The sequence below is a fragment of the Thamnophis sirtalis genome, unplaced genomic scaffold (genome assembly GCF_051295495.1).
Source record: "Thamnophis sirtalis isolate CommonGarterSnake01/CBP01778 unplaced genomic scaffold, rThaSir2_p1.2 scaffold_8, whole genome shotgun sequence".
Lineage (NCBI taxonomy): Eukaryota > Metazoa > Chordata > Lepidosauria > Squamata > Natricidae > Thamnophis > Thamnophis sirtalis.
This window is the reverse complement of record NW_028261388.1, coordinates 44,693,865-44,716,022: the sequence shown is the minus strand read 5'-3', so window position 1 is coordinate 44,716,022 and position 22,158 is coordinate 44,693,865. Positions and strand designations below refer to the sequence as shown.

Sequence of the window (22,158 nt, the reverse complement as noted above, 5' to 3'; positions counted from 1 at the left end):
CCTTTTTGATATAATACAAAACTATTGAGTAGTGTTATAAAAATGAGCCTTGGGTTCATATGCTCCCCTTTTTGTCCAATAAGGCCATGAGGAGATTAAAGTTAATTGCTTCCGTTTTCAATTTATTGCAGTTTAGTGTTACACCTTAACCCTAAATTATGGTTAATCCTAATTATGGCATACTGAAACATGTCTTCTTCATAACCACTGTTTGAAATTAGCTTTCTCCAATAATTCACAATTCAAGATGACCACAGTTAGTTTATGGATTAGCAACATATGAATGTCCATGGATTCATACAAAACTTTCATTCAAGTCTATGTGAAAATATAGTGTTACATCACAATGAAGTAAATACATTAATTTTCCCTAATAGTCAATTCAGGTAAGTTAAAATTATATCTGTGCAAAATACTTTAAACTGAAGCAATTTAACCTGGAGACAAATTATCTTGACGTGTAGTGTTCTAATACTGTTTCAATCATATTGAAAATTTGACCTCAAAGCAGCCTATTTTTAACCTTTAAAAATATGGTGGTGTTTAGAATTTCCACTATGGTTAAAATGGCATCAGAACACTTCTGGAAAACAGGAAGTTGTTTCAAAAAATTTTAATGGGTCTTTTTTCGCTGAAGATGTTATGAAGTTGGAACATTGTTCATATTGCTGCATAATAATAATACACATAAACTCTGTCCACATGTTAAGGTTTTACTGCTAATCTAATGCAGGGTGAAGCTTTTTAACCATTCCATAGAACGCATTTTGAAGGACCAAGTTTAACCAATGCTGTTATAGAGAATAGTGAAGACAGACAAATAATTGTTAACACTCCATTCTTTCAATAAAATGTTGGTATTTTCAGGCTGCTGATATTGTCATAAATATTGAAGTATACATCTTGTTTTGATGTTCAGGTTCATACATTAAAGGAAATGGAACTATTTTTAAATACTTAAAATGTCAAAAAATAAATCACAAGAACTGTTGCATTGTAAATGTGACTGAAGCAGTTTATAAATTCATAAATAAAAAATTAAAAAAATATTTTTGTGTACTTTATATTATTAAATAAGTGTGATTTTATCCAATTTATGACCTAAACAATTTTTCTGATCATGATAGTCAGTAAATGTATCAATGCAATGGTGGATTAAAGCAGTGTTTTTCAACCACTGTGCCGCGGCACACTAGTGTGCCGTTACATAGTGTAAGGTGTGCCGTGGGAAAAACACCCGCTGGGTGTTTTTGCCTCGGGACATCTCTGTGTGTCCCGAAAGTTGCTTTCAGGACACAGGGATGCCTCTATTAAGTCCCTGCGACCCCGCGTTTACTTTTAAAACGCGGGGACCGCCGGGAGGTAGCGCACGCAGGGACGTCACTGACGTCCCATGCGTGCGCCCATAGCAACAATCGCGGAGGATTTAAGAGAATTACTTTATATATAGTCAATATAGGCACAGAGTTAAAAAAATTTAACATTTTCTAATGGTGGTGTGCCTCGTGAGTTTTTTCATGAAAAAAGTGTGCCTTTGCACAAAAAAGGTTGAAAAACACTGGATTAAAGCTCACTGGTGCCCTAAACACTGACAAATCTTGCCTCCCTCCTTTGTACATACTGTACAATTCTTCATTGGTTTTTTTTTCTCAACTTTGTGGTGTTCCCTTGGACCTGGTGCCCTAAACATGTGCTTAGACTGCTTAATGGTTAATACACCACTGCATCAATGTAACCGAGGAAGTTATTTTTTACATTTATCAATCAATGACTTTCAGTTGGCACCATTTGAGTATTTTGAACAGCAAAATTTGTTACAGTTCAGAGGATTTTGCTGGTGTTCATTGCAAGAAGTAATTTTCTGATTCTTGGGGGAAAAAACATAGTCTTCAAGGATAATGAGAATCTATCCCGTCTGGATAAAGGTATTTTAGGAACTGTTTCATAGTCTTTATGTAGGCATTGCCAATTACAGTATTTCAATATCAACAAGAGCAGCAAATGTGTTACCAGTACTAGTGGTTTGGGTAGTTGGTTTTAGATTGCTTTAAACTCATCAATTTCCTATTTGGTGAAACATTCTTTTTCAAATGGAACAGTCTTTCAAAGGCAGTTTGTGATTTAAGTCTTGAGTTCTAGGTTAATGGATATCATCAGTTTCATAAAAAATACTCTTCATGATTCTAAATTATCTTGCAGAATGTGCAATATTTAGCATATTAACTCAGTTATTTCAGAAGGAATTTAAGAGCTAAGCAACAGGAAGAAAGTCAAATTAAACAAGCTATGTTCGACATTCTTTGAGGGTATTGGAGAAAATTGTAACTTCCTGAAGTGGAGATTTAAACATGTATAAATAATAAAGTTCTGAATTGCTTCCCTCCCCCTCCCCCCAATAAGAAGAGAACATACACAGTACTATCCTTTCATAGTCCTATGAACACAAGACCACATCCTGTTGTTTCTAAACCAGTAGCAATTCTTCCCTATATTGCTGTGGTCAGGATAACACTTTACCAAAAAAAAAACAAAAAACAATTGCCAAGGCAGCATTTTGATCCTTCTTTAAAATTTGAATGTGTGCTAAGAACAGTAATTATTGTATGAAAGAAAATAAACTCTATAGAATAAAAGTTTATGAAATTTAGTTGTAAAAATATATTTAAAAGAATAAATATACCTGAAGTTAAGCTAAAACTTTTGCTTTATAACAACAATATAGGGAGAAAAACCCCTGAAACCTCTTCAGCAAATAAGTATAAATTATTTCTAGTTTGCCTAATTTAGAATTGCATCTGTGCAATCTGATAGAGCATTGCACACAGATGCAATTATACTTTCTTGTATATCATACCAAAGTATGCAAAGTATTTCTTTCACTATTAGATTCCTGGAGCAGGTGTTCATAGTCAGAGCTAAGAGCTACTATGTTGATGTAGTAATGCATGAGCTATAAAAATCATTTGAGAGATTAGAATTTTTATGCAAAAATATAAGTACTTTGGACATTGTTATAATATCACACAGCTCATGAGCTTTTTTTTTTTTACAACAAACGCTAACAATATTAATGATTTTCTTTTTGAAGCCATTTGCCTTTCTGTTAAAAATAATATGTACTGAAATTGCTCTCACTACTTTCCATACAATTAAATAATATATGTATTAATAAAAGACTGGTATTCATTTTCATGCTTTCATTTGAAGCCTAACTCTTGGTTTGATCAATATGTATCTTGCTATTTTTTGTACTATATTTCCTTCTGGACTGTGACATAAATGAATGAAACAATTTTTCTGCATGGCAAATTATAACTTTAATAAAGAGACTGCATTTATAAAATGTTCTTTTTGTATTACCACAATAAATACTTTATAGTATTTATGGCATTTTGCTATATCATGGCCTAGCCTCTCAGAGACATGTACCTTAGGGAAAGAACCAATTTGGGTAACAAAGCATCATAATGTAGATAGAACACGTTTTAAATCCTCTGATGTTTATATTTTGTTACTTCCTTGGTTATTGAATAAAGGAATTATTTACCATAGTTTTTTCCTGAAAGAACTTTTGGCATGATGTTAATATTTGTTGAGTCTTGTCTTTGCTCAAAGCTATCTTACGGGAGCTGAAGTTGATTGTATTTTGGAATCTTCACTGGTCTTGGAAGCATGCCTACAATGCAGTTTTGCAAGAGTGGCTTAATGTTCAGGTGATAAACAAAAAACAAATGAGACAGTTTGAAGAAAAAATCAGAGGATTCCAAGTAGTTTCTCATCTTAAATGGCAGAATATTTATGCTTTTATATTTAATTAGAACTTTGCTACTTCCAAGATAGCTAAGAACCCATTCAGTTATCTCTAGGTTAATTTCAGAGAATGGAATGTAAAAGAATTGGTATGTAGAAAGACTAATTATCATATGAGACACCAATCCTTGTTGATGAGGTATTTTTGATGACAGACATAATTGAGTTGTTTGTAACACATACTTAAGAAAGTCAGCAGGTCTGTGAGGAAATAACATTGAATTTCTTGCTGCTACTTAAGAGTCAGATATTTTAAATGAAAATACATTGTCTTTCAGTCTAGTTGAAAAGGGCTGCCTAGCAATAGAAATAATTTGGTAAGATTTCAGTTAGTACTGAGATATAAAACCAGTATTTTTAGTAGTTTATAGTTATGGCATACACAAGACCCTTATTACAAACAGCTATAAATAAAAATAAATAGCACTGTACTTGCTATATATAAATGATATAAATAAATAAATGTGCATTTGTACTGAACTAAGACAGTACAGACATTGTCTCTGTACTAAGCTACACTCCAATAGCATAACTTTATAAAAAAGGTTGAAAATCATGGAATAATCTGTGCATATATGCATAATAAATTTTTTCAATGGCTATTTATTCATTGGCAATTTGTAAACCAACTCAGTTAAGAAAACAGTTCATAAGTGATAGCTTTGACCAATTATTACAGATTCATAAAAGCACATTTATGACTTCTACCCAAGATGGCTGCTGAGTGGTAAGAGAATTTTTCTCTCTTGCTGATGATCTGCTGATTTTGCTGCCTACGTTGATTTTCTTGGCAGTGCTGCTCCCTGGATTTGAATGTGAACACTTATTTCATTTACACTAATGGACTCTAACCATAGGGGTTTTCCCTTTTTTAATTTGCAAAATACTTGAGAGGTTATTTTTTTCTTTCACTCTTGAATCAAAATATCCACAAAATACATTGTTTCCTTCTGTATCACTGTTCTTTAACACTAAACTTCATGCTAAACTTCACATAGAAGCAATGTTTCAGATTACAGAAAGCTAGCTGAAATTTGAGAAAAGATCTTTTGGTGGCATGCTATCTTTAGCTGAAAATTTAGTAGAAATGTCTTAATCAGTATTCAACTAGGGAGGACGATATGTGGATGTGTTGAATTTTTCTTCTTTCAATGCACTTTCTTATGTTGTTTTGTTTTTTTCTTTTTAATTTTTTTGGAGTTTTGTATTTTAACTTTTTTTAAATATTTTTTAAAAGATTAAAAAGATTTGTTTGTTTAGTGTTACATTTATTTTCTGCCCATCTTGCTTTTCTCTGTAGTTTACAACAGTAAAAATATAAAATTATTAAAAATTTAAATGTAACAAACAATAATAAAAGTACAGCGATTTAATTAAAAGATGGGCAGGGGGAGATAGTGTCTACATATGGATTACCCTTTAAATTATGACCACTGATTATAGAAAATATTCAGGACCTGTTGAGAACAAATAATTTGTATGAATGTAAAGAAACGGAAAGCAACCCCCTTCCCGAGTTTCCAGATGTTTTCATGAACTTTAGAAAAGAGCAAAATATAATTCACAAATATGCACTGTTGACATTTATATTGCTTTAGATTTGCTTTGCAACATGTATAGTCCATGCCTGATATGTTCGAAAAGAAATATAAAGCAAATCAGCAATCTTCCAATCTTGTTTTTAGTACTTTTTTTCTAGCTAAATGAGTTTTCATCAATTTCGCATTGACAATGGCAACATATGAATCTTATATTTTCCCACAAAAATAGACTTTAACCACAAACTTTATGCATCACATTGTGAATAATATAAAAATTCAATATTTTTACTATGTTTGTAATTCAGAAATCTTAGTTTGAACATAGTTGTCAGAACAACACACACATCACACACTTCCTTTCAAGTAAAATGAGATGTTTTTCAATAAACTTTATTTAATTTTCATGTTTTCCAGAGAACATAATTAGATTCCATTTGTGTGTGTGTATGTGTTTGTTTGATATTTCTTTTATAAATATCAGGATCATATCCTTTTATTTAACAATAGAATTATTTATAAATAAATAGAATCCTATAGTGTTTAATAACTTATCCCTTTACATTTTTACTCATTTTTTCCTGAATTTTTTCCTATTATTTTTTTTGCTACTATTGTTCTCCCCAACTTCCAGAGTTCTTTTCCGTTTGGGAGTATTTTTTGTAATAAGATATTGACTGTGGGTTTTTGCCTCTGAGTAGACACTTTCAGAAGAATTTTGCCCAGTGTTCATGTAGGATGATACTGGAATACTTGGAAATTGTTGCGATGTCATCTGTGGGTAAAGAAATGGCTGTCCCATTGGACTGTATGGAACATATTGTTGTGTCAAACATGTCATCTAGAAAAAAGAAGATAATTTTAAAATATTTGAAAACAAATCATCTCTATCTTCATTATTTATTGTATGAAAAAAGACCGTGGGTTACTTAAAAATCATTTCAAATTATATACTTGATGACATAATGATATAAAAAAGATTTTTAAAATAGTAACATGCAATACCTTCAAATATTAAGCATGATGAGTAAAGTTGCATAAGCTGTTTGTGCAACTCTGCCTTTTTGTTTACATCATTGTTGTAAAATTATCATTGTTGTAAAATTATCAATTGGACGTTCGATGGGGTATCACATATTATTGTTTATATGATTCACAGAGCTGTCCATGTTACAACAATGGCCATCATAATAGTGCATCTCCACAAAGCTCGTCTAACTGCCTGGCTCAAAGGTCTGGAGGAGCCTCCTAGTCTTCAGAAATACTAATGGGGTCAAGACCACAGGGCAGGTGCAGATACAGAGAAGACATAATTCAGCGTAACAGACTCAGAGAATGTCCTCCGTGCTAGACCTATGCCATGTAATATTCTATAAATGGTAATCAGGACCTTGAATTTGATTTGGAAGCCTACTGGAAATCAGTACAGTTCAGAACAGTGATATTATACGAACATATTGAGAGATGACAAAAACTGTCTTGCGACACTGCCTTCTAGACTAGCTATAGCTTCCAAATACTCTGCCACATTCCATATTATTTCATGCAATTGTGAGGTCACATGACATCTCTAACAAGGCGAGGCATATTAGTAATAATAAAGCTATACAGAACAAGCACTGCTGAAGGATCCAGTCAATTTCTCCCTTTATAGTTACAGTATATATAGATAAAATGGGTAATAAGGCTAACTGCTAATTATAAAGTACATTTCACCTGAAAATTGGTAATAAAATTAGACAATAAAAAGATGCACCCAGAAGCTGAAAAGCAACCATATCTTGGCTTTCTTAATAATTGTTTCTTGCAGTATATAATACAAGAATCAGCATACACACGACATCTTATTGGGATAGTTTTACTATCATTATGCTAAACTTACCATGCTCTGAATGGCAGAATAAATCTGATGTGGATTATTATTCACCTGATAAGGACTAACGGGTAATGGAATATCACAATAAGAGTCTGCATACCTATTTAAAAAAGGATGGATAAAGTCTCAAAAAATCATTTATATATTAACATTAGAGAATCTATTTCAATTCTTACCAATAGATTCAATGGTGGGTACCGTTTCGGTACGGTGCTCTGGAAGGCCCACCCGCCTGCCCAAGCTCACCTGTCCTTAAAGTCTTTGGTGCTTTTGCGCACACGCATGGCATGTGCAGCGCCTGCACAATGCTCTGCTGAGCAGCTTGAGCATTGCGGAGGCTCGCGGAGGTGTCGCTGGACAGGAAGATGCATGACCGCTCTGTACGCATCCATGTGGACGACGCTGGGTCCATTCCAACCGTACCAGAAGGAAGCATGAAATGCTCCAAAATCTCCTGGTAAATGGCTGCGTTGACCCTGGACTTAATGAAGCACAGTGGTCCAAAGTCCTGTTGCTCAGTGGCCCAAAGTCCTCTTTTATGATGAGAGCAACTTTTGCATCTCATTTGGAAACCAAGGACCCAGAGTATGGAGGAAGAATGGAGAGGCTCACACTGCAAGATGCTTGAAGTCCAGTGTGAAGTTTCCACAGTCTGTGTTGATTTGGGGAGCCATGTCATCTGCTAGTGTTGATCTACTGTGCTTCATTAAGTCCAGGGTCAACGCAGCCATCTACCAGAATATTTTGGAGCACTAAATGCTTCCTTCCGCAGACGAGCTTTATGGCGATGCTGACTTCATTTTCCAGCAGGACGTGGCACCTGTCCACACTGCCAAAAGCACCAAAACCTGGTTCAATGACCGTGGGATTACTGTGCTTGATTGGCCAGCAAACTCGCCTGACTTGAACCCCATAGAGAATCTATGGGGCATTGCCAAGAGAAAGATGAGAGACATGAGACCGAACAATGCAGAAGAGCTGAAGGCCACTCTTAAAGCATCCTGGTCTTCCATAATACCTCAGCAGTGCCACACACTGATAGCTTCCATGCCACGCTGCATTGAGGCAGTAATTGCTGCAAAAGGGGCCCAAACCAAGTACTGAGTACATATGCATGCTTATACTTTTCAGGTCCGATATTGTTCTATGTACAATCCTTGTTTTATTGATTCCATGTAATATTCAAATTTTCTGAGATTGTGGTTTGGGGTTTTCATGAGCTGTAAGCCATAATCTTCAAATTATGACAAATCACGGCTTGAACTATCTTGCTTTGCATGTAATGAGTCTTATCTCATATATTAGTTTCACCTTTTAAGTTGCATTACTGAAATAAATGAACTATTGCACAATATTCTAATTTTTCGAGTTTCACCTGTATATACTTATGAAAAAGCTACATCTCCATAGCATTAAATAGAGTTTATGGCTTTACAAATACTTTGGATATGGTGTATAGTGATGCACATGCAACCTCTGAGCCATATAGTGGTCTACAAGATGATCAAAGTAGTATTACTGTGTTGCACTACAAGGTTTCTGATGTGCAGTGTCACGAAAGTACCTAGGCTTGTGCTATGATGAGGGTGATTTTTTTTTTCTTCCCCCAGTTTCTGTCCCCACCCCTACCCCACAACAATGGAGACAACTGAATGCACATTACCTGTAGGTTGATGCTTGTACATCCTCATCCATATTCTGGGAAGGACTGCTTAACTCTAGGGAGTGAGTACTTCCTATAAATGAAATGCTAAATATTTTAGGATTATAAATATCACTGCATTTGTGTACATATGTCTAAAAATGCATAGAAACAAATCTCAGAAACAAATCTCAGAATTATACCAACATTGTTTCTTTTCATGCTCACTAAAAGAACATAAACAGTCCAAAATATATAAATTTTCACAACTGTTGTAATTACACTTAAATTGTAATCTTTTAATTAAAAATGTGTATTGATGGGTAGAGTAGGGATATTCAAGGATTAATGGGAAAATATCTATTTTGGCATGCCTTTGAACATTTTTAAAAAGTCACAATGCAATGAATGCAAAATTAATTTCATAAATGATAGGGGCTTCTTGAAAGGGAATGATTATTAAAGACCAGAAATGTAATATATCAGTTTTATATTTTTTTTAAAAAAATAATTCAGTAAATGGACCCCAAAGTTCAGAAAAATATACGTTGTCATAGCAGAATTTTGTTTGATACATTTCACATGTCAGGATTTTGACAACATTTGCATTCCAGAGATCTCTGAGTTTTTATGAAACATTATTGGCAGGTAACTAAACCTACCAAACCGATATTGAACTTTAATTGGTCTTCCATATAAACGAATCCCATTCAGCAAAGCCATAGCATAAGGCACTGACTCTGTGTGTTTAAAGCAGACAAATCCAAAACTCTTGGGGTTTCCATCTTTGTCCTTGCATATGGTGACTTTGGATACCGGTCCAGCCTGCAAGAAACTTAAATTTTATTTTCTTATCATTCTGTTATATGAAACAAAATTGTTACTTACTCATTCAAAATCTTGATGGACCCTATTCTATCAATGTATCCATTTTTCTTTTGTGCAGAGAGGCAGTGCATTGTAACTTTCCTTGTATGTTCACAGCTTACTTACATATGTCTTGTTTTATTCTGTTATGGACATAATTTACATGGACCTGATGAAGTATCAAAGCAGTTAAAGTAGAAAGTTTCAACATTATGATAATCTTGTAAATTTAGGTTCCGTAGACAAATAGTCTAATAAAAACTACTATTTTCATAATCTAATTAGCATATTACCCTCAGATACTAAGGCTGTATCTAATCCGTAGAATGAGAATCATTTCTCATTGTCCAGTACAATGAGAAATGATGGCAACAAGCATTGTGGAGAGAACAACTGACAATTAGTGTTGGTGCATATAGAGCTGAGAAAGATTTGATCATTATTTTTCTATTGCTAAAAATATTTCCAATGACTCATTCTTATAAGCAAATGCTTATGAGAGTATTTACTACTATACCCAGTCATGTCTTTTGTGGTATTCACCAGTCTGTTCTTAGGAAATTCTTAGGAAGTTGCAGAAACAGTTGAAAACATGTAAACTGGCACGATGTATGAAGAAAGAAAAAGAAAACAGGAGCATTTAACTGGAATCAGTTGTATACCTATAGAATATATTATTCCTTCTTTGTTGTTGTTGTTGAACTAAATTTTCCTTTTTCTTGGAAACTTAAATTTAACAGTAGGTAAATCTTATGGACATTGGAGTACATTAAGTAAAACTTGTTAAAGTTTATAGAAAAGCTAAAATAGTAGCTTCTGAGCTGTCAAAAGCTAAAGGCATATTAAGTGCCTACTTTGTGAAATTAATTCCAAATCTGATTCTCACTAATATTACAATGAAAGTAGAAATAGTTTGTGACTGGAAAAAGAGAAATATCATTTTATAGTAATCACTGCTGACAAAATACTCAATCTTTATGCTCAGTGTTACAGCTATATATATATATTTCATATTTTATATGCAGAAAGAAAAAAATAAAACATTGCAAGAATGTTCAACTTTAATGTTCAACTGTAAATAAAGGGACACAATTATGAATATTTCAAATTAAATGAGGCTTATCTATCCAAATATTGCATGTTATTTAATCACAGAGATAAATATTCAATTATTTTCAGCCAAAGTTAAATGATTGCCTTTAGGCACTATCAACGGCTTGTTTTTGTTGTTGTTAATTGTGAAGTCGTGTCCGACCCATCACAATTTCTTTACCTTCACTTAAATGTATTTATCTTTCAATTATGTACTTTTGAAAATCGATGTTATTTTAAAAAAACTTAGATACTGCTAAAGAGATAATTCAGATTTAGACCAGATAATAGAAACCTAATATTTTCCAATTAACATTATTTTAAATTATTCAAAATTATTCACCAGAACAAGTATTTATTAATAAGTAGAATTGAGCGTGCTACATCATCTGGGAAATAAATATAAATGCATATCAACAAATATAAATTTCACTAGTTTAGCTAATACCACATGTAAAATAAATAGGATATGATAAATCAATAAAGGTGAGGATAATTCAGTCTCTTTAATATTTCCAGTAGAAAGTACTTACTCCAGTAAAAGGTCAAAATCCCATTTGTACTCATTTGAGTTTCTGGAGAAGAATAACAACTTATAGTTCATTTTTAATTCCATTATCTTAAGATCTAATTGTTAAAACATTCAAAAAAGGTATTGGCTTCAATTTTATTTATTTTTATAAATAACTGAAGATGGCGAACATACATTCCTTCCTCCTCCTATTTTTCCCACAAATGCTCTGTGAGGTAAGCTGGGCTGGAAGAGAGTGTCTGGTTCCAAATAACTCAGACTACTTTCATGATAAAAGTGGGCTAGAACTCAGTATCCTGGTTTCTGATCTGCTGTCTAAGCCACTAGACTAGGGGTGTCAAACTGGCAGCCTGTGGAACGGATGTGTCACATACAAGCCACGGCCACCCCAACTCTATGAAGGGGGAAAAGTCACAAAACGGCATATGATGACAACATTACGCCATGAGTTTGACACCAGTGCACTAGACTAACTGGCTCTCAGGATTTGTTGACTAAGGTTAGATTTGATCCACACATGCAGAACATAATAGATTAGCAGTCTATTGCCTTAACCTCTTGGCCAGGTTATTATTTTCTTAAATTATGAAGTTATTACAGCAAGGTTCATCTCAGTGTTATTTAGATCTATAGATTCTACATTTGAGGTCTATTAATTTCTTAAATTTGATTTATTTGTTTTTAAAAAATAATATTTTTCACACAATCAACATTTCCAAGCAAAGTTCAGCTTGTTTAATCCCCACTTTTAGGAGAGAGAATTTTTTAAAGAAAAAAAACCACATTTCCACTCTTCTACTTTGGATTGCCTATTGAAGATGATGAACTTCTTCAAAGGTAGGAAGTAGACAATCAAACATTCTGAGGCTTTTTCTTTTAAACATGTAGATTCCTCCTGTTTATAAAAAAATAAATAAAAAACCTGCTGAAGCAACCTACTCACACAGGTAGGGTTTTAAAATACAAATAACCCATTTTAAAATTATTTTTCTTCACCCAAAAATAAAATATAAAAAGTGTATGGGCCGAATAAGTCAAGAATTAAATATTTAAATTGTCAGAAAAAACTATATGGAAAAATGAACACTTTTTATAGTATACCTATTTAAGAAACTGTTTATCAAATTAAATTGCAGAAATAAATTTTAAATTATGTTCAAGTCTGATTAATATACCCAAATCAATTTCAATGTATCACTTACAAAGGAATTGAACTCACAACTCCAAAGCTCAGTATTTTTTATTTGCCCTTTACTACTGAAGTTCTTAATATTTTTATATTTATAAGAAAGTAGCCAAACCAAATAAGAAAGGACAGCAGAGGCCATTACATGCTTAAGATATCTTTCTGGTAACAGCCCAGAGACTAACACAGAAGACAATTACAGGAACTCAAATAAAATTCAAAAAGCTAAACAGAGATAGTTACAAAAAGTAATATCCTCCCCTTCATTTAATTCTGAATATATTGTTAAGGATGGGATAATTTACAGGGAATAAATTATGAGTAACTATGAGGCTTATAAATGTATATTCCTCCTAACAGGCAAGAGTAAAGGCTGGAGAGCTTATCAGATTAACTGATAATAATAAAAAAGGTCAGGTCCTTTCAGTTTTACTTGATTTTCCAAACAATTTTGTTGCTAGGAATTACCTGACATTCTGTATTCTGTAAGATTAACTTCTATGTCGTGTGCATTAATTTATATCTCTTACATAACTTGTCTTAATTATAAGTCATCATAAATATTTAACATAGAATGGGTAGATAAAATAAACCTTGAAGCAATTTAAAGTTTTTTTTTCCAGTACTGTATTTCAGAAATGGAGCATTTATTATATAGCGACCCCGTCAACTACTGCAGAAGACATGCCTCGGTATCTTCTGACAACATTCAGCTGCAGTAAAAACAGAGCCCTGTGACACCTTCAAGCTTACTAACTTACAGTGACGGGCGGTTTTGTGGAATTGTTTATGTCGTACATTTTTTTTAAAAAAAAGTATTTTGCTATTAAATTAAACGGGGGGGGGGGTCGTGAGACGGCATCTTTCCGCCCCAACATCCCCGTCGCATGGGCGGTGAAATTCCATCTCTCCTTGACACCACCGCGTACAGGACTCGCAACACGAACACGTGCTTCCCGGCCTCGGCTACATCGCTAGCCACGCCCACCTCCCACCTAACACGCCCACCTCCCACATGGACCCGCCTCACCCGCTCTTGCACCTGCAAGAAAAGCTCATAGAGAATCTCCTCCTTCACGCGATTCTCCAAATTGCCCACGAAAAGGGTCCGGTCGGGCTCGTCTGTCCTATTCTGGGTTGTCATGATGGTGAAGACGACGAACCTCGGCAGTCGAGAGTTCTGGCTTAGGAACGGGAAGCCGGCGAAAGGGGCGGGGCCTCGGCGAGAGCGCACCCGAGGCCGTAAAGCAGAAGGGCCGCGCGACTGTGCGGTAAAAAGCTTTCTGGGCTGCTGCTACGCTTTGCGGCACTTGCAGGCGCGATGCTTCTTATCTGAGGGAGGGCGGAAGAGTAGTGATTAAAACTACTTTCTCCGATGTTAAGAACCAAATTTGTGTGTGTATCTTTCTCACATGTAAAGGGCAAAGTTACACCCCCCCACACACACACGAATTGCTATAAAGGCCGACATCCTGCTGCACGAACTTCCTATTCTTCGATATCCTAGTAACTCTCTTAACTCAGTGGCATAGATTTCTGAATTTGGATGGGTGGGTGGGCGGAAATGGAGAATGGTCCATTCCCAAACATGGGCTGCCATCATGTGGCAAATCTTAATAACGCAGTGAATCTACTGTCCACGTTTGATCTTTATTTTGAACAATTCAAGGCAGCTACATAATGTTCCCACATCTTTTTCCCATAAAATAACTGAAATTGAATTCTCTGATGTTGTTATTTATTAGTGAGATTTATATGTATATATACTTGGACAAGACTTTTACGAGAAATTTACTCTTTGTGTTTTAGATTAGTTTCTCCACTGTTTTTTGGTGTAATATGATGTTACATTGTTGCTAGATATTTATTCTGCCTTTTTATGTATAACTCAAGGCAGCCAATATAACCAAAACTCTGCTTCCTATTTTCCACACAACTCTGCAAGATGGTTTGGGTAGAGATGTGACTGGCCTTAACATTTTCTGAAGCAGATCTATTTATTCTAGCACTATGTTACAGTATAGGTAGTTCTTGAATCATGATCATTTGTTTACTTGTATTTCAAAGTTAAGACAGCCTTAGACATATTTATGACTGGTTGCAGCATCCTGTGGTCACATAACCACAAAAATACCTATTGGGCAGGGATGTGCAGTCACTAGAGGCAAGGGAGGCAGAGCCTCCCCAGTCTCCTGAGAGAAAGGAAAGAGCTTTAAATATTTTTTTTAATGAATTAAAGCCAGGATAGTTGTTACCAGATTTCAAGTCACAGTGGCTTGGTGTCTGCTCTCAGTGTTAACTAGGAGGAGGCCAGAGAACTCGGGGCCTCTTTTGCTTAGGAATTTTTCGCCTTTTAAAAGTTAAGGCGGAGTTAAAAAGCAAAAGATTTAATATGCAAAAGAGGCACTGATTCTCCCGCCTCCTGATCTGGGAGCAGCGAATCATGTCTTGCACTTGAGCGACTGCGCAAGTGCAAGGGTGATTCTGGAGAGGTTTTTCTTTCACCAGCCGCCATTTCTTCTGCAGCCAGCCCAGCACTGAGCAGGGGGGACAAGGAGGAGGAGGAGGAGGAGAGTGGTGAGCCCTTGTGGCTGGCTGGGGAGGGACTCACCGCTCTTCTCCCAGCCAGCCAGCCAGCCACTCACCCCCACCCGACCTGCTCCCTGCCTGGCCGGCCAGCCGGCACAAAGACTCACCGCTCTTCTCCCAGCCAGCCAGCCAGCCACCCACCCCCACCCGACCTGCTCCCTGCCTGGCCGGCCAGCCGGCACAAAGACTCACCGCTCTTCTCCTCCCAGCCAGCCAGCCACCCGACCTGCTCCCAAGAATGTCAGCGGGGACAGAGGAGGCGGGGGGCGAGGTGGGGGGCAAGGCGGGGGGCAAGACGGCAGAGCGCGGCAGCGGCGAGAAGCAACACCCCCGCCTCTGTGTCCGACAGGCATCTCGCGTTTATGTCCATCATAAACGAGAGACGCCTGTCGGACACAGCGGCAGGGACGTTGCTTCTCGCCGCTGCCACGCTCTTGCCTCACCAACGGTATCCCTCACCGCACGTCACTGCTATTGGGGAAGCTAAATTCACATAACCATATGGTTTGCTTAACAACTGTGGTGACTACTATGAAAATATTATAAAATTTGATCCAACTTATCTCATGTGCAACAAGTTAACAGAGATTCCTATCCCAATTGTGGTTGTAAGTCAAGGACTACGTGTATTGGAGTTTATTTTACATATGTAACCTATCATCACAATAGTATATATTCAAACATACCAAATGAAAGCCAATTTGGTGTAATCATTAAGGCATTAGGTTAGAAACCCAGAGACAAATGAGTTTTAGTCCCACCTTAAGCACAAAGCTTGGGCTAACCTTGGACTATTCACTTTATCTCAGCCCTAAGAAGGAGACAATAGCAAATGACTTCTGAAAACCTTGTAAACAAATAAATAGAACTGCAAAGTTTTGTTCAGGCAATCTGTAGGAATCAGACATAATTGAATTGAAGAAAAAAAAATTCAAGTAACTACAGGTAGTCCTCTACTTACAACAATTCATTTAGTGACCGCTTGAAGTTTGAGAAAAGTGATTTATGACCATTTTTAACACTTATGACGGTTGCAGCATCTCCATGGTCATGTGATTAGAATTGAGCCACTTGGCAATTGACTCACATTTATGATGGTTACAGTATCCCCAGAATCATATGCCTTTTGCGACCTTCTGACAAGCAAAGTGAATGGGGAAACCAGATTCACTTAACAACAGTGTTACTAATTTAAGAACAGCAGTTATTCACTTAACAAATATGTTAAGAAAAGTTGTGAAAGGGAGTAACAGCAGTTACTCACTTAACAAATTTCTCACTTAGCAACATAAATTTTGTGCTCAATTGTGGTCATAAATTGAGGACTATCTGTAATACCTTCTTTAAATGACAAAATACAGTAATGGATTATAGAAAGGCCTTTTGCTATCAAGTAAGTTATCTGAGTACACTGCATTCAAATTGCATTCAGATGTCATTGAAAATATAGACAATTTGTAAGAGCTGCTGTTGGAACAGTATCTATTTTGCAACCAATGGAGACCCTCCTATTACTGAAATTTAAAGTAGAGTTTTCATTTTGAAACATTAAACAAAAGTCTGTATTCTGTGTGTGTATTCCAAAAGTGCCTTCCAAATTAGATTCTCGTATTAACTTGTTTTTCTTTTTACAATCAAATCCAGGCAAATATTTGGTTTTTCTGCCCTTGATGAAATAAATTTATTAAGACATTTTAGGGTGCCATTCACAAAAAAATGCACAATGGTGAGCCATCAGAAGTATCTGCTGCAGTTCCTTTGAAGTTTTTTAATTAAAAAACCACTTCTCACTTTTGTTTATGACCAATTATTGAAAAAGGGCAGGTACTGTATTTTTCAGAGTATAAGATGCACCTTAGTTTTGGGGGAGGAAAATAATAATAAGAAAAAAGTCTGCCTCTGCCTACCAGCATCCATGTTATTCAGCTGGCCAGCTTCCTGACTTGGAACACATGTTAACAAGGTCCGTGACCCGACAAAAGCGTGAAAGTCATAAGCGCGCCGACAACACCGCGGCGCTAAAACCGCGATGTCAAAAGTGCGCCGACAACAGCGCACTGACAACAGCGCACCGACAACAGCGCGCCGACAACAGCGTGCCGACAGAAGCGCGATTTAATTTAAGGTAAGATTTATGGTTAGGTTTATGGTTAGGTTTAGGGTTAGGTTTAGGGTTAGGTTTAGGGTTAGGTTTAGGGTTAGGTTTAGGGTTAGGTTTAGGGTTAGGTTTAGGGTTAGGTTTAGGGTTAGGTTTAGGGTTAGGTTTAGGGTTAGGTTTAGGGTTAGGTTTAGGGTTAGGTTTAGGGTTACGTTACAGCGCGTTTCTGTCGGCGCGCTTTAGGGCTAATTCGTTGCTCATTTGTCGCACGGTTTTGTCTCCGCGCTTTAGACACCGCGGTTTAGTCAGGCGCGCTTTTGTTGTGCGCGCATTTGTGGTGGAACCAACAAGGTCAGCCAATAGGCATAGCAATTAAGTCAGCCAATGAGGTCTATTTGGACTCTGAAACAGTATTTGCCATGTGAGTAACAAGGAGACAGGAAGGAGCCTTGCTTAGCTGAGAACTGAAAGTGAAAATACTTGTTTTGCTTGTATTTACTGCTATCTTGGAAAACCTGATTTTGATATTCTGAATGTGATTGCTGCTGCAAACTCTGACCAGCCAGGTCACCTTCAGCATTTATTGCAGCCTGATTCAGCACAGCTGATTGCAATTGGATCGGTGCCAGAATGCCGCCAATCAGCTGTTGTAAGCTGCAGGGATTGCCACAGACCATCACTGCCTCCATGTCTCGTGTTTTTGGCCTCTGGTGGAGGTGGGTGGGGCTACATTCCTGTATAAGAATTTTCACCCTCTTTTGGGGGAAAAGGTGCATCTTATATCCCCCAAAATATGGTATTTATAGGACTTGTCAGAGCAGCAGTCAACTAACAAAATACAAAGTTGTGGTGAAATTGACCACCAGTTATGCCCTCTTTACCAGGAATTCAACTGTCTATAAATTAATTTTTTATTGTAATACTATTGTACTTTCTGTGCAGTTTGGAACAATGATCGTTCTTAAAATAAACAATTGGCCTTCTCTGTTTTAAGCTCCATGTTTCTTCAATTTTTGAAGGGCTGTCACAGAGAGGAGGAGTACAACCTATTTTCCAAAGCACCCAAAGGCCAGACAAGGAACAGTGAATGGAAAGTGATCAAGGAGAGGTTTAACCTAGAAAGAAGGAGAAATTTTCTGACAGTGAGAACAATCAACGAATAGAACAACTTGCCTTCAGTAGTTATGGGTGCTTCATCACTGGAGGCTTTCAAGAAGAGACTGGACAGCTATTTGTTAGAAATGGTATAGGGTTTCCTACTTGAGCAGAGGTTGGACTATATGACCTAAAGGATCCATTCCAACTCTGCTTTCTGTGTCAGTTTAAATGTTGTGTCTCCTTTTAGTTTTTTTTTCTCTTTAGATTCAACATTCCAAAACCTTCCAATCTGCATTCATGTGGCATGTCCTCAGATCTCTGTCATTTCTTCTTTGTTACCTTTCTCTGAATTTGATCTAACCAATCAGCCTTTTGGAAATATGGTGCTTAGAACTGCACACAAAGGTACCACTGGGAGTCCTCTTGGCAGAAAAGAGACAAGAGTAAAAATAAATAAATGATTGTATCATCTGAGACCACTTTGTCATGCCAGAACTGGAGTTGGTATGTCGGGATAAAAAGAAAACTAAACAAATTGGTGGAAATGTGATACTTAAGAATTGTGTATGCTAAACAAAAAGAAGTTAAAATGTATTAGGGTTGAAGGAATAAATTGAAAAACAGACCCAAATCCCAAGGAGAGCATGTTGGGTCATGAAGAGAGAATGAAGGATAGGACTGCAGAACAAATAAGCGTGAACAATGAAAAGGTTGAGCTGAAGGCGTAGATTAAGAAAGTTGTGACTGAAAGGTGAGAAGTTTAAAGAATAAAAGGCAATGTACGAATGGGTGTAGGATCCTGGTGGAAGGGTGGTTTATAACATTTGAATCGTGTGGAAAGATACACTGAATATAAATTTACTATATTTCCTTTTATTGTTTTAATTCTAAATGACAAAAGATAAAGTCTGCATCTAAGAAAGGCTAGGAATGGATAACATTACATCTGATAAGACATTGGAGTCCATTGCATGAAAAATAACAAAGTATTATTTTTGATATTGTACAGGTAGTCCTCGATTTACAACAGTTCATTTTGTAACCACTCAAAGTTACAATGGCACTAAAAAAAATGACTAATGGCCCGTTTTCACAATTATGACCATTGTAGCATCCCCATAGTCATGCAATCAAACTTCAGATGCTTGGCAACTGACTGATATTTATGATGGTTGCAGTATCCTGGGATATTATGATCTCCTTTTGCAACCTTCTGACAAGCAAAGTCAATGGGAAATCCAGATTCACTTAGCCAGAGTTTAACAACTACAGTGATTCTTTTAACAATTGTGTCAAGAAAGGTCTTAAAATAGAAATTTTGGGCTCAATTGTGGCTGTAAGTCGTGGGCTAGCTGTATTTCATTACTTCCTACTTTTGGGTAGGGCATTGGCATGATTGTAAAAAAAATTACTTCAGTATGTAACTATCAAGATTAAGCTGTAAAGAAAATTACAGTACTTTTGTAATAGATCCCTGAATCTTGCAATGAGAAGATGTGGCTTAGAGATTGAGGAAAGAAAGAAAAACTGGGCTGTGAATGACTGTCACCGTGGGGGGGGGAGGGGGGGTTGTATGTCTAAAACGGTATCTGTATCTGTATGTTTTACTTTATATTGTTATGTATGATTTGTCTTGTTTATGTCGTTGTATTTATGTCGCTGTATTGTGTTTTTCTGTTTTTTAAAGGTAATGTTTAATAAAAACTATATTTAAAAAAAAAATTACAGTACTTTGATCCTTCAGGAGCTGGCATTAGGATTTTATTTTTATTGAAAAAGTTGCACTATAGTTCAAGCAATAAAAATATTATAGACTTAGAAGCTTTTTCTTTCCAATGTGATCTTCTGTAATGCTTTGTAATAAGAGCTTCCCTTATTTCATGGTTAATTAACCTGATCTTTTACTAAATCCCAAAACAAACACTTTGGCTAAAATTTATAAGTTCTGAAATTTATTGATTTTGTCTAATGGAATGGATGAACATACAGCCACTAAATTCAAGGAAGTCTTCTTCTAAATTCAAGAATGAGTCTTCTTCAAAAATTCAAGGAAATCAATGAGTCATCGTCACATCTGCAAAATTTGAATATCAAGCAGCTGGTTTAATAGAAGATGGTTTACTTTATAAGAAAACCATTTGTATTAATTTATATAATTTCTCAGACTAAGCATTATTTGAGATGTTTGCAAACCATAGCTGAAAGGAGAATCCAGCTACTGAGTGATTGAAGGAATATTCTATATTAATTGGTGGTTGGGTTACAGTTTCTGCAGCTGCTTTAGATTTAGAACCCTTCTTGTCCCAGTCACCTTGCTATTTTAACAAAGGAACCTGATGAAGCTTATCAAGCCTTTCATTAGTACCCAATGTTTTTTTTAAAGATTAAAAATACTGTTTGCAAAAAAAAGTCACTAGCTTGACAGAAAATCACCCCAAAGATATTCAGATAAATTACTTAACATTTCCTCAGTCTTGGTTGAGACAAAATTTGCTTTCTTATGTTATTACTTAACATAAATTGTTATTATTTGTTGGAGTGAGTTAGTTGAAAGCAAATACTTCATCTGATTTAAACATTTCCAAGGATTACTCTGTCTGGAATTGGATTTTGGTCTTTCTTTTTCATTTGCTAATAATAAGATAAGATGTGATAATATTAAGCAGTCTTGCCAAAATGTACTCTTTATTTGAAAGTAATAAAAAACAAAAAAGTCTTCACCCCAGATAATCTTTCAATCTCTCTTGTCCCAGTCATCTTGCTATTTTAACAAAGGAACCTGATGAAGCTTATCAAGCCTTTCATTAGTACCCAATGTTTTTTTAAAGATTAAAAATAGTCTGTTTGCAAAAAAAGTCACTAGCTTGACAGAAAATCACCCCAAAGATATTCAGATGCAGATAAATTACTTAACATTTCCTCAGTCTTGGTTGAGACAAAATTTGCTTTCTTATATTATTACTTAACATAAATTGTCTTGCCAAAATGTACTCTTCATTTGAAAGTAATAAAAAACAAAAAAGTCTTCACCCCAGATAATCTTTCAATCAATCTCTCCCTCCCTCCCTCCCTCCCTCCCTCTCTCTCTCACTCACACACACACACACACATACTACAAAGGAGAGCTACAATCAGAGCTGTATCACACTTTAAAAAGCAAAAAACTGAACACAGACATCTGTAAATATTTTGCCCTTTACTAAAGGTATTTGTGAAATCAGTAGATGCTTGTCAGTTGTCTTGATAGCTTTAGAACCGAGTTCCCTGATATTTCTGGCTTTGCAAACCAGCAGGGAGGAGAGATGGTTCTGCGTGACTGGTTCATGCAAATGGAGCACACATGCACATGCTCACCTGTTGCTCGTACAAGTAAGGATGCACGTGTGCACATGTTCACTGGCCATCTCTGTGGCCCTGCTGCAAACCCCTGAGCCCACAGGTTGTGGACTCCCTGGAAAATATCTGATCTACACTGACAATTCTCTAGCAAGGAACCCTCTGTTTCCTGCCATATCAGCATAATGTCTGGACAAATGATATACAATAGCACATATTCAAAATATGTAGAATATATTTGTGTGATTAAACACTCACGTTCACCTACTGTATAACAGTTTTTCCTTGTTTAAATGACCAAATTAAATTACCAAATGTTTGATACTAGTCAGACTGATCTCATAATAAATGACTTGGAAAGGATGACTTTTGACACACTGATCTCAGCCAGATCTAGGCATGCAGCTTTTAGGGAATGAGCAAAACTGCACTCCTCCCTCCTGTCATATCAACAAAAGCATTAAATCTCTTAGCAACTGCTATAACTGAAACTA

The 22,158-nt window shown here is 36.1% G+C and overlaps 1 protein-coding gene across 5 annotated transcripts; it reads right to left on the bottom strand.

Moving 5' to 3' along the window:
- Positions 1-2,992: 2,992 nt before the first annotated feature.
- RBM11 (RNA binding motif protein 11) lies at positions 2,993-13,778 on the bottom strand. Of its 5 annotated transcripts, none has more exons than XM_087721528.1 (6): positions 13,586-13,760; positions 11,359-12,252; positions 9,606-9,691; positions 8,888-8,960; positions 7,231-7,324; positions 2,993-6,189 (listed from the first exon to the last, which is right to left on the bottom strand). In XM_087721528.1, the coding sequence occupies exons 2-6, from the start codon at positions 11,439-11,441 to the stop codon at positions 5,920-5,922; spliced, it is 606 nt and encodes a 201-aa protein (XP_087577654.1). In that variant the 5' UTR covers positions 11,442-12,252; positions 13,586-13,760; the 3' UTR covers positions 2,993-5,919. The 5 variants fall into 5 exon arrangements, with proteins under 5 accessions (XP_087577654.1, XP_087577656.1, XP_013908985.2 ...); XM_087721530.1 differs by lacking the exon at positions 13,586-13,760 and adding an exon at positions 13,305-13,573; XM_014053510.2 differs by lacking the exon at positions 11,359-12,252 and having other exon boundaries at positions 9,529-9,691; positions 13,586-13,778.
- Between the last annotated feature and the right edge of the window lie 8,380 nt (positions 13,779-22,158).

Excerpts from the sequence above, each read along its gene's own strand:
- RBM11 (XM_087721527.1), bottom strand. The coding sequence starts at position 13,421 with ATGTTGGGGCGGAAAGATGCCGTCTCACGACCCCCCCCCCCGTTTAAT. Across the intron at positions 8,961-9,528 it reads TAAAGTTCAATATCGGTTTG|GAAGTACTCACTCCCTAGAG; the intron begins GTAGGTTTAGTT and ends TTTCATTTATAG. Across the intron at positions 6,190-7,230 it reads ATTCTGCCATTCAGAGCATG|ATGACATGTTTGACACAACA; the intron begins GTAAGTTTAGCA and ends TCTTTTTTCTAG.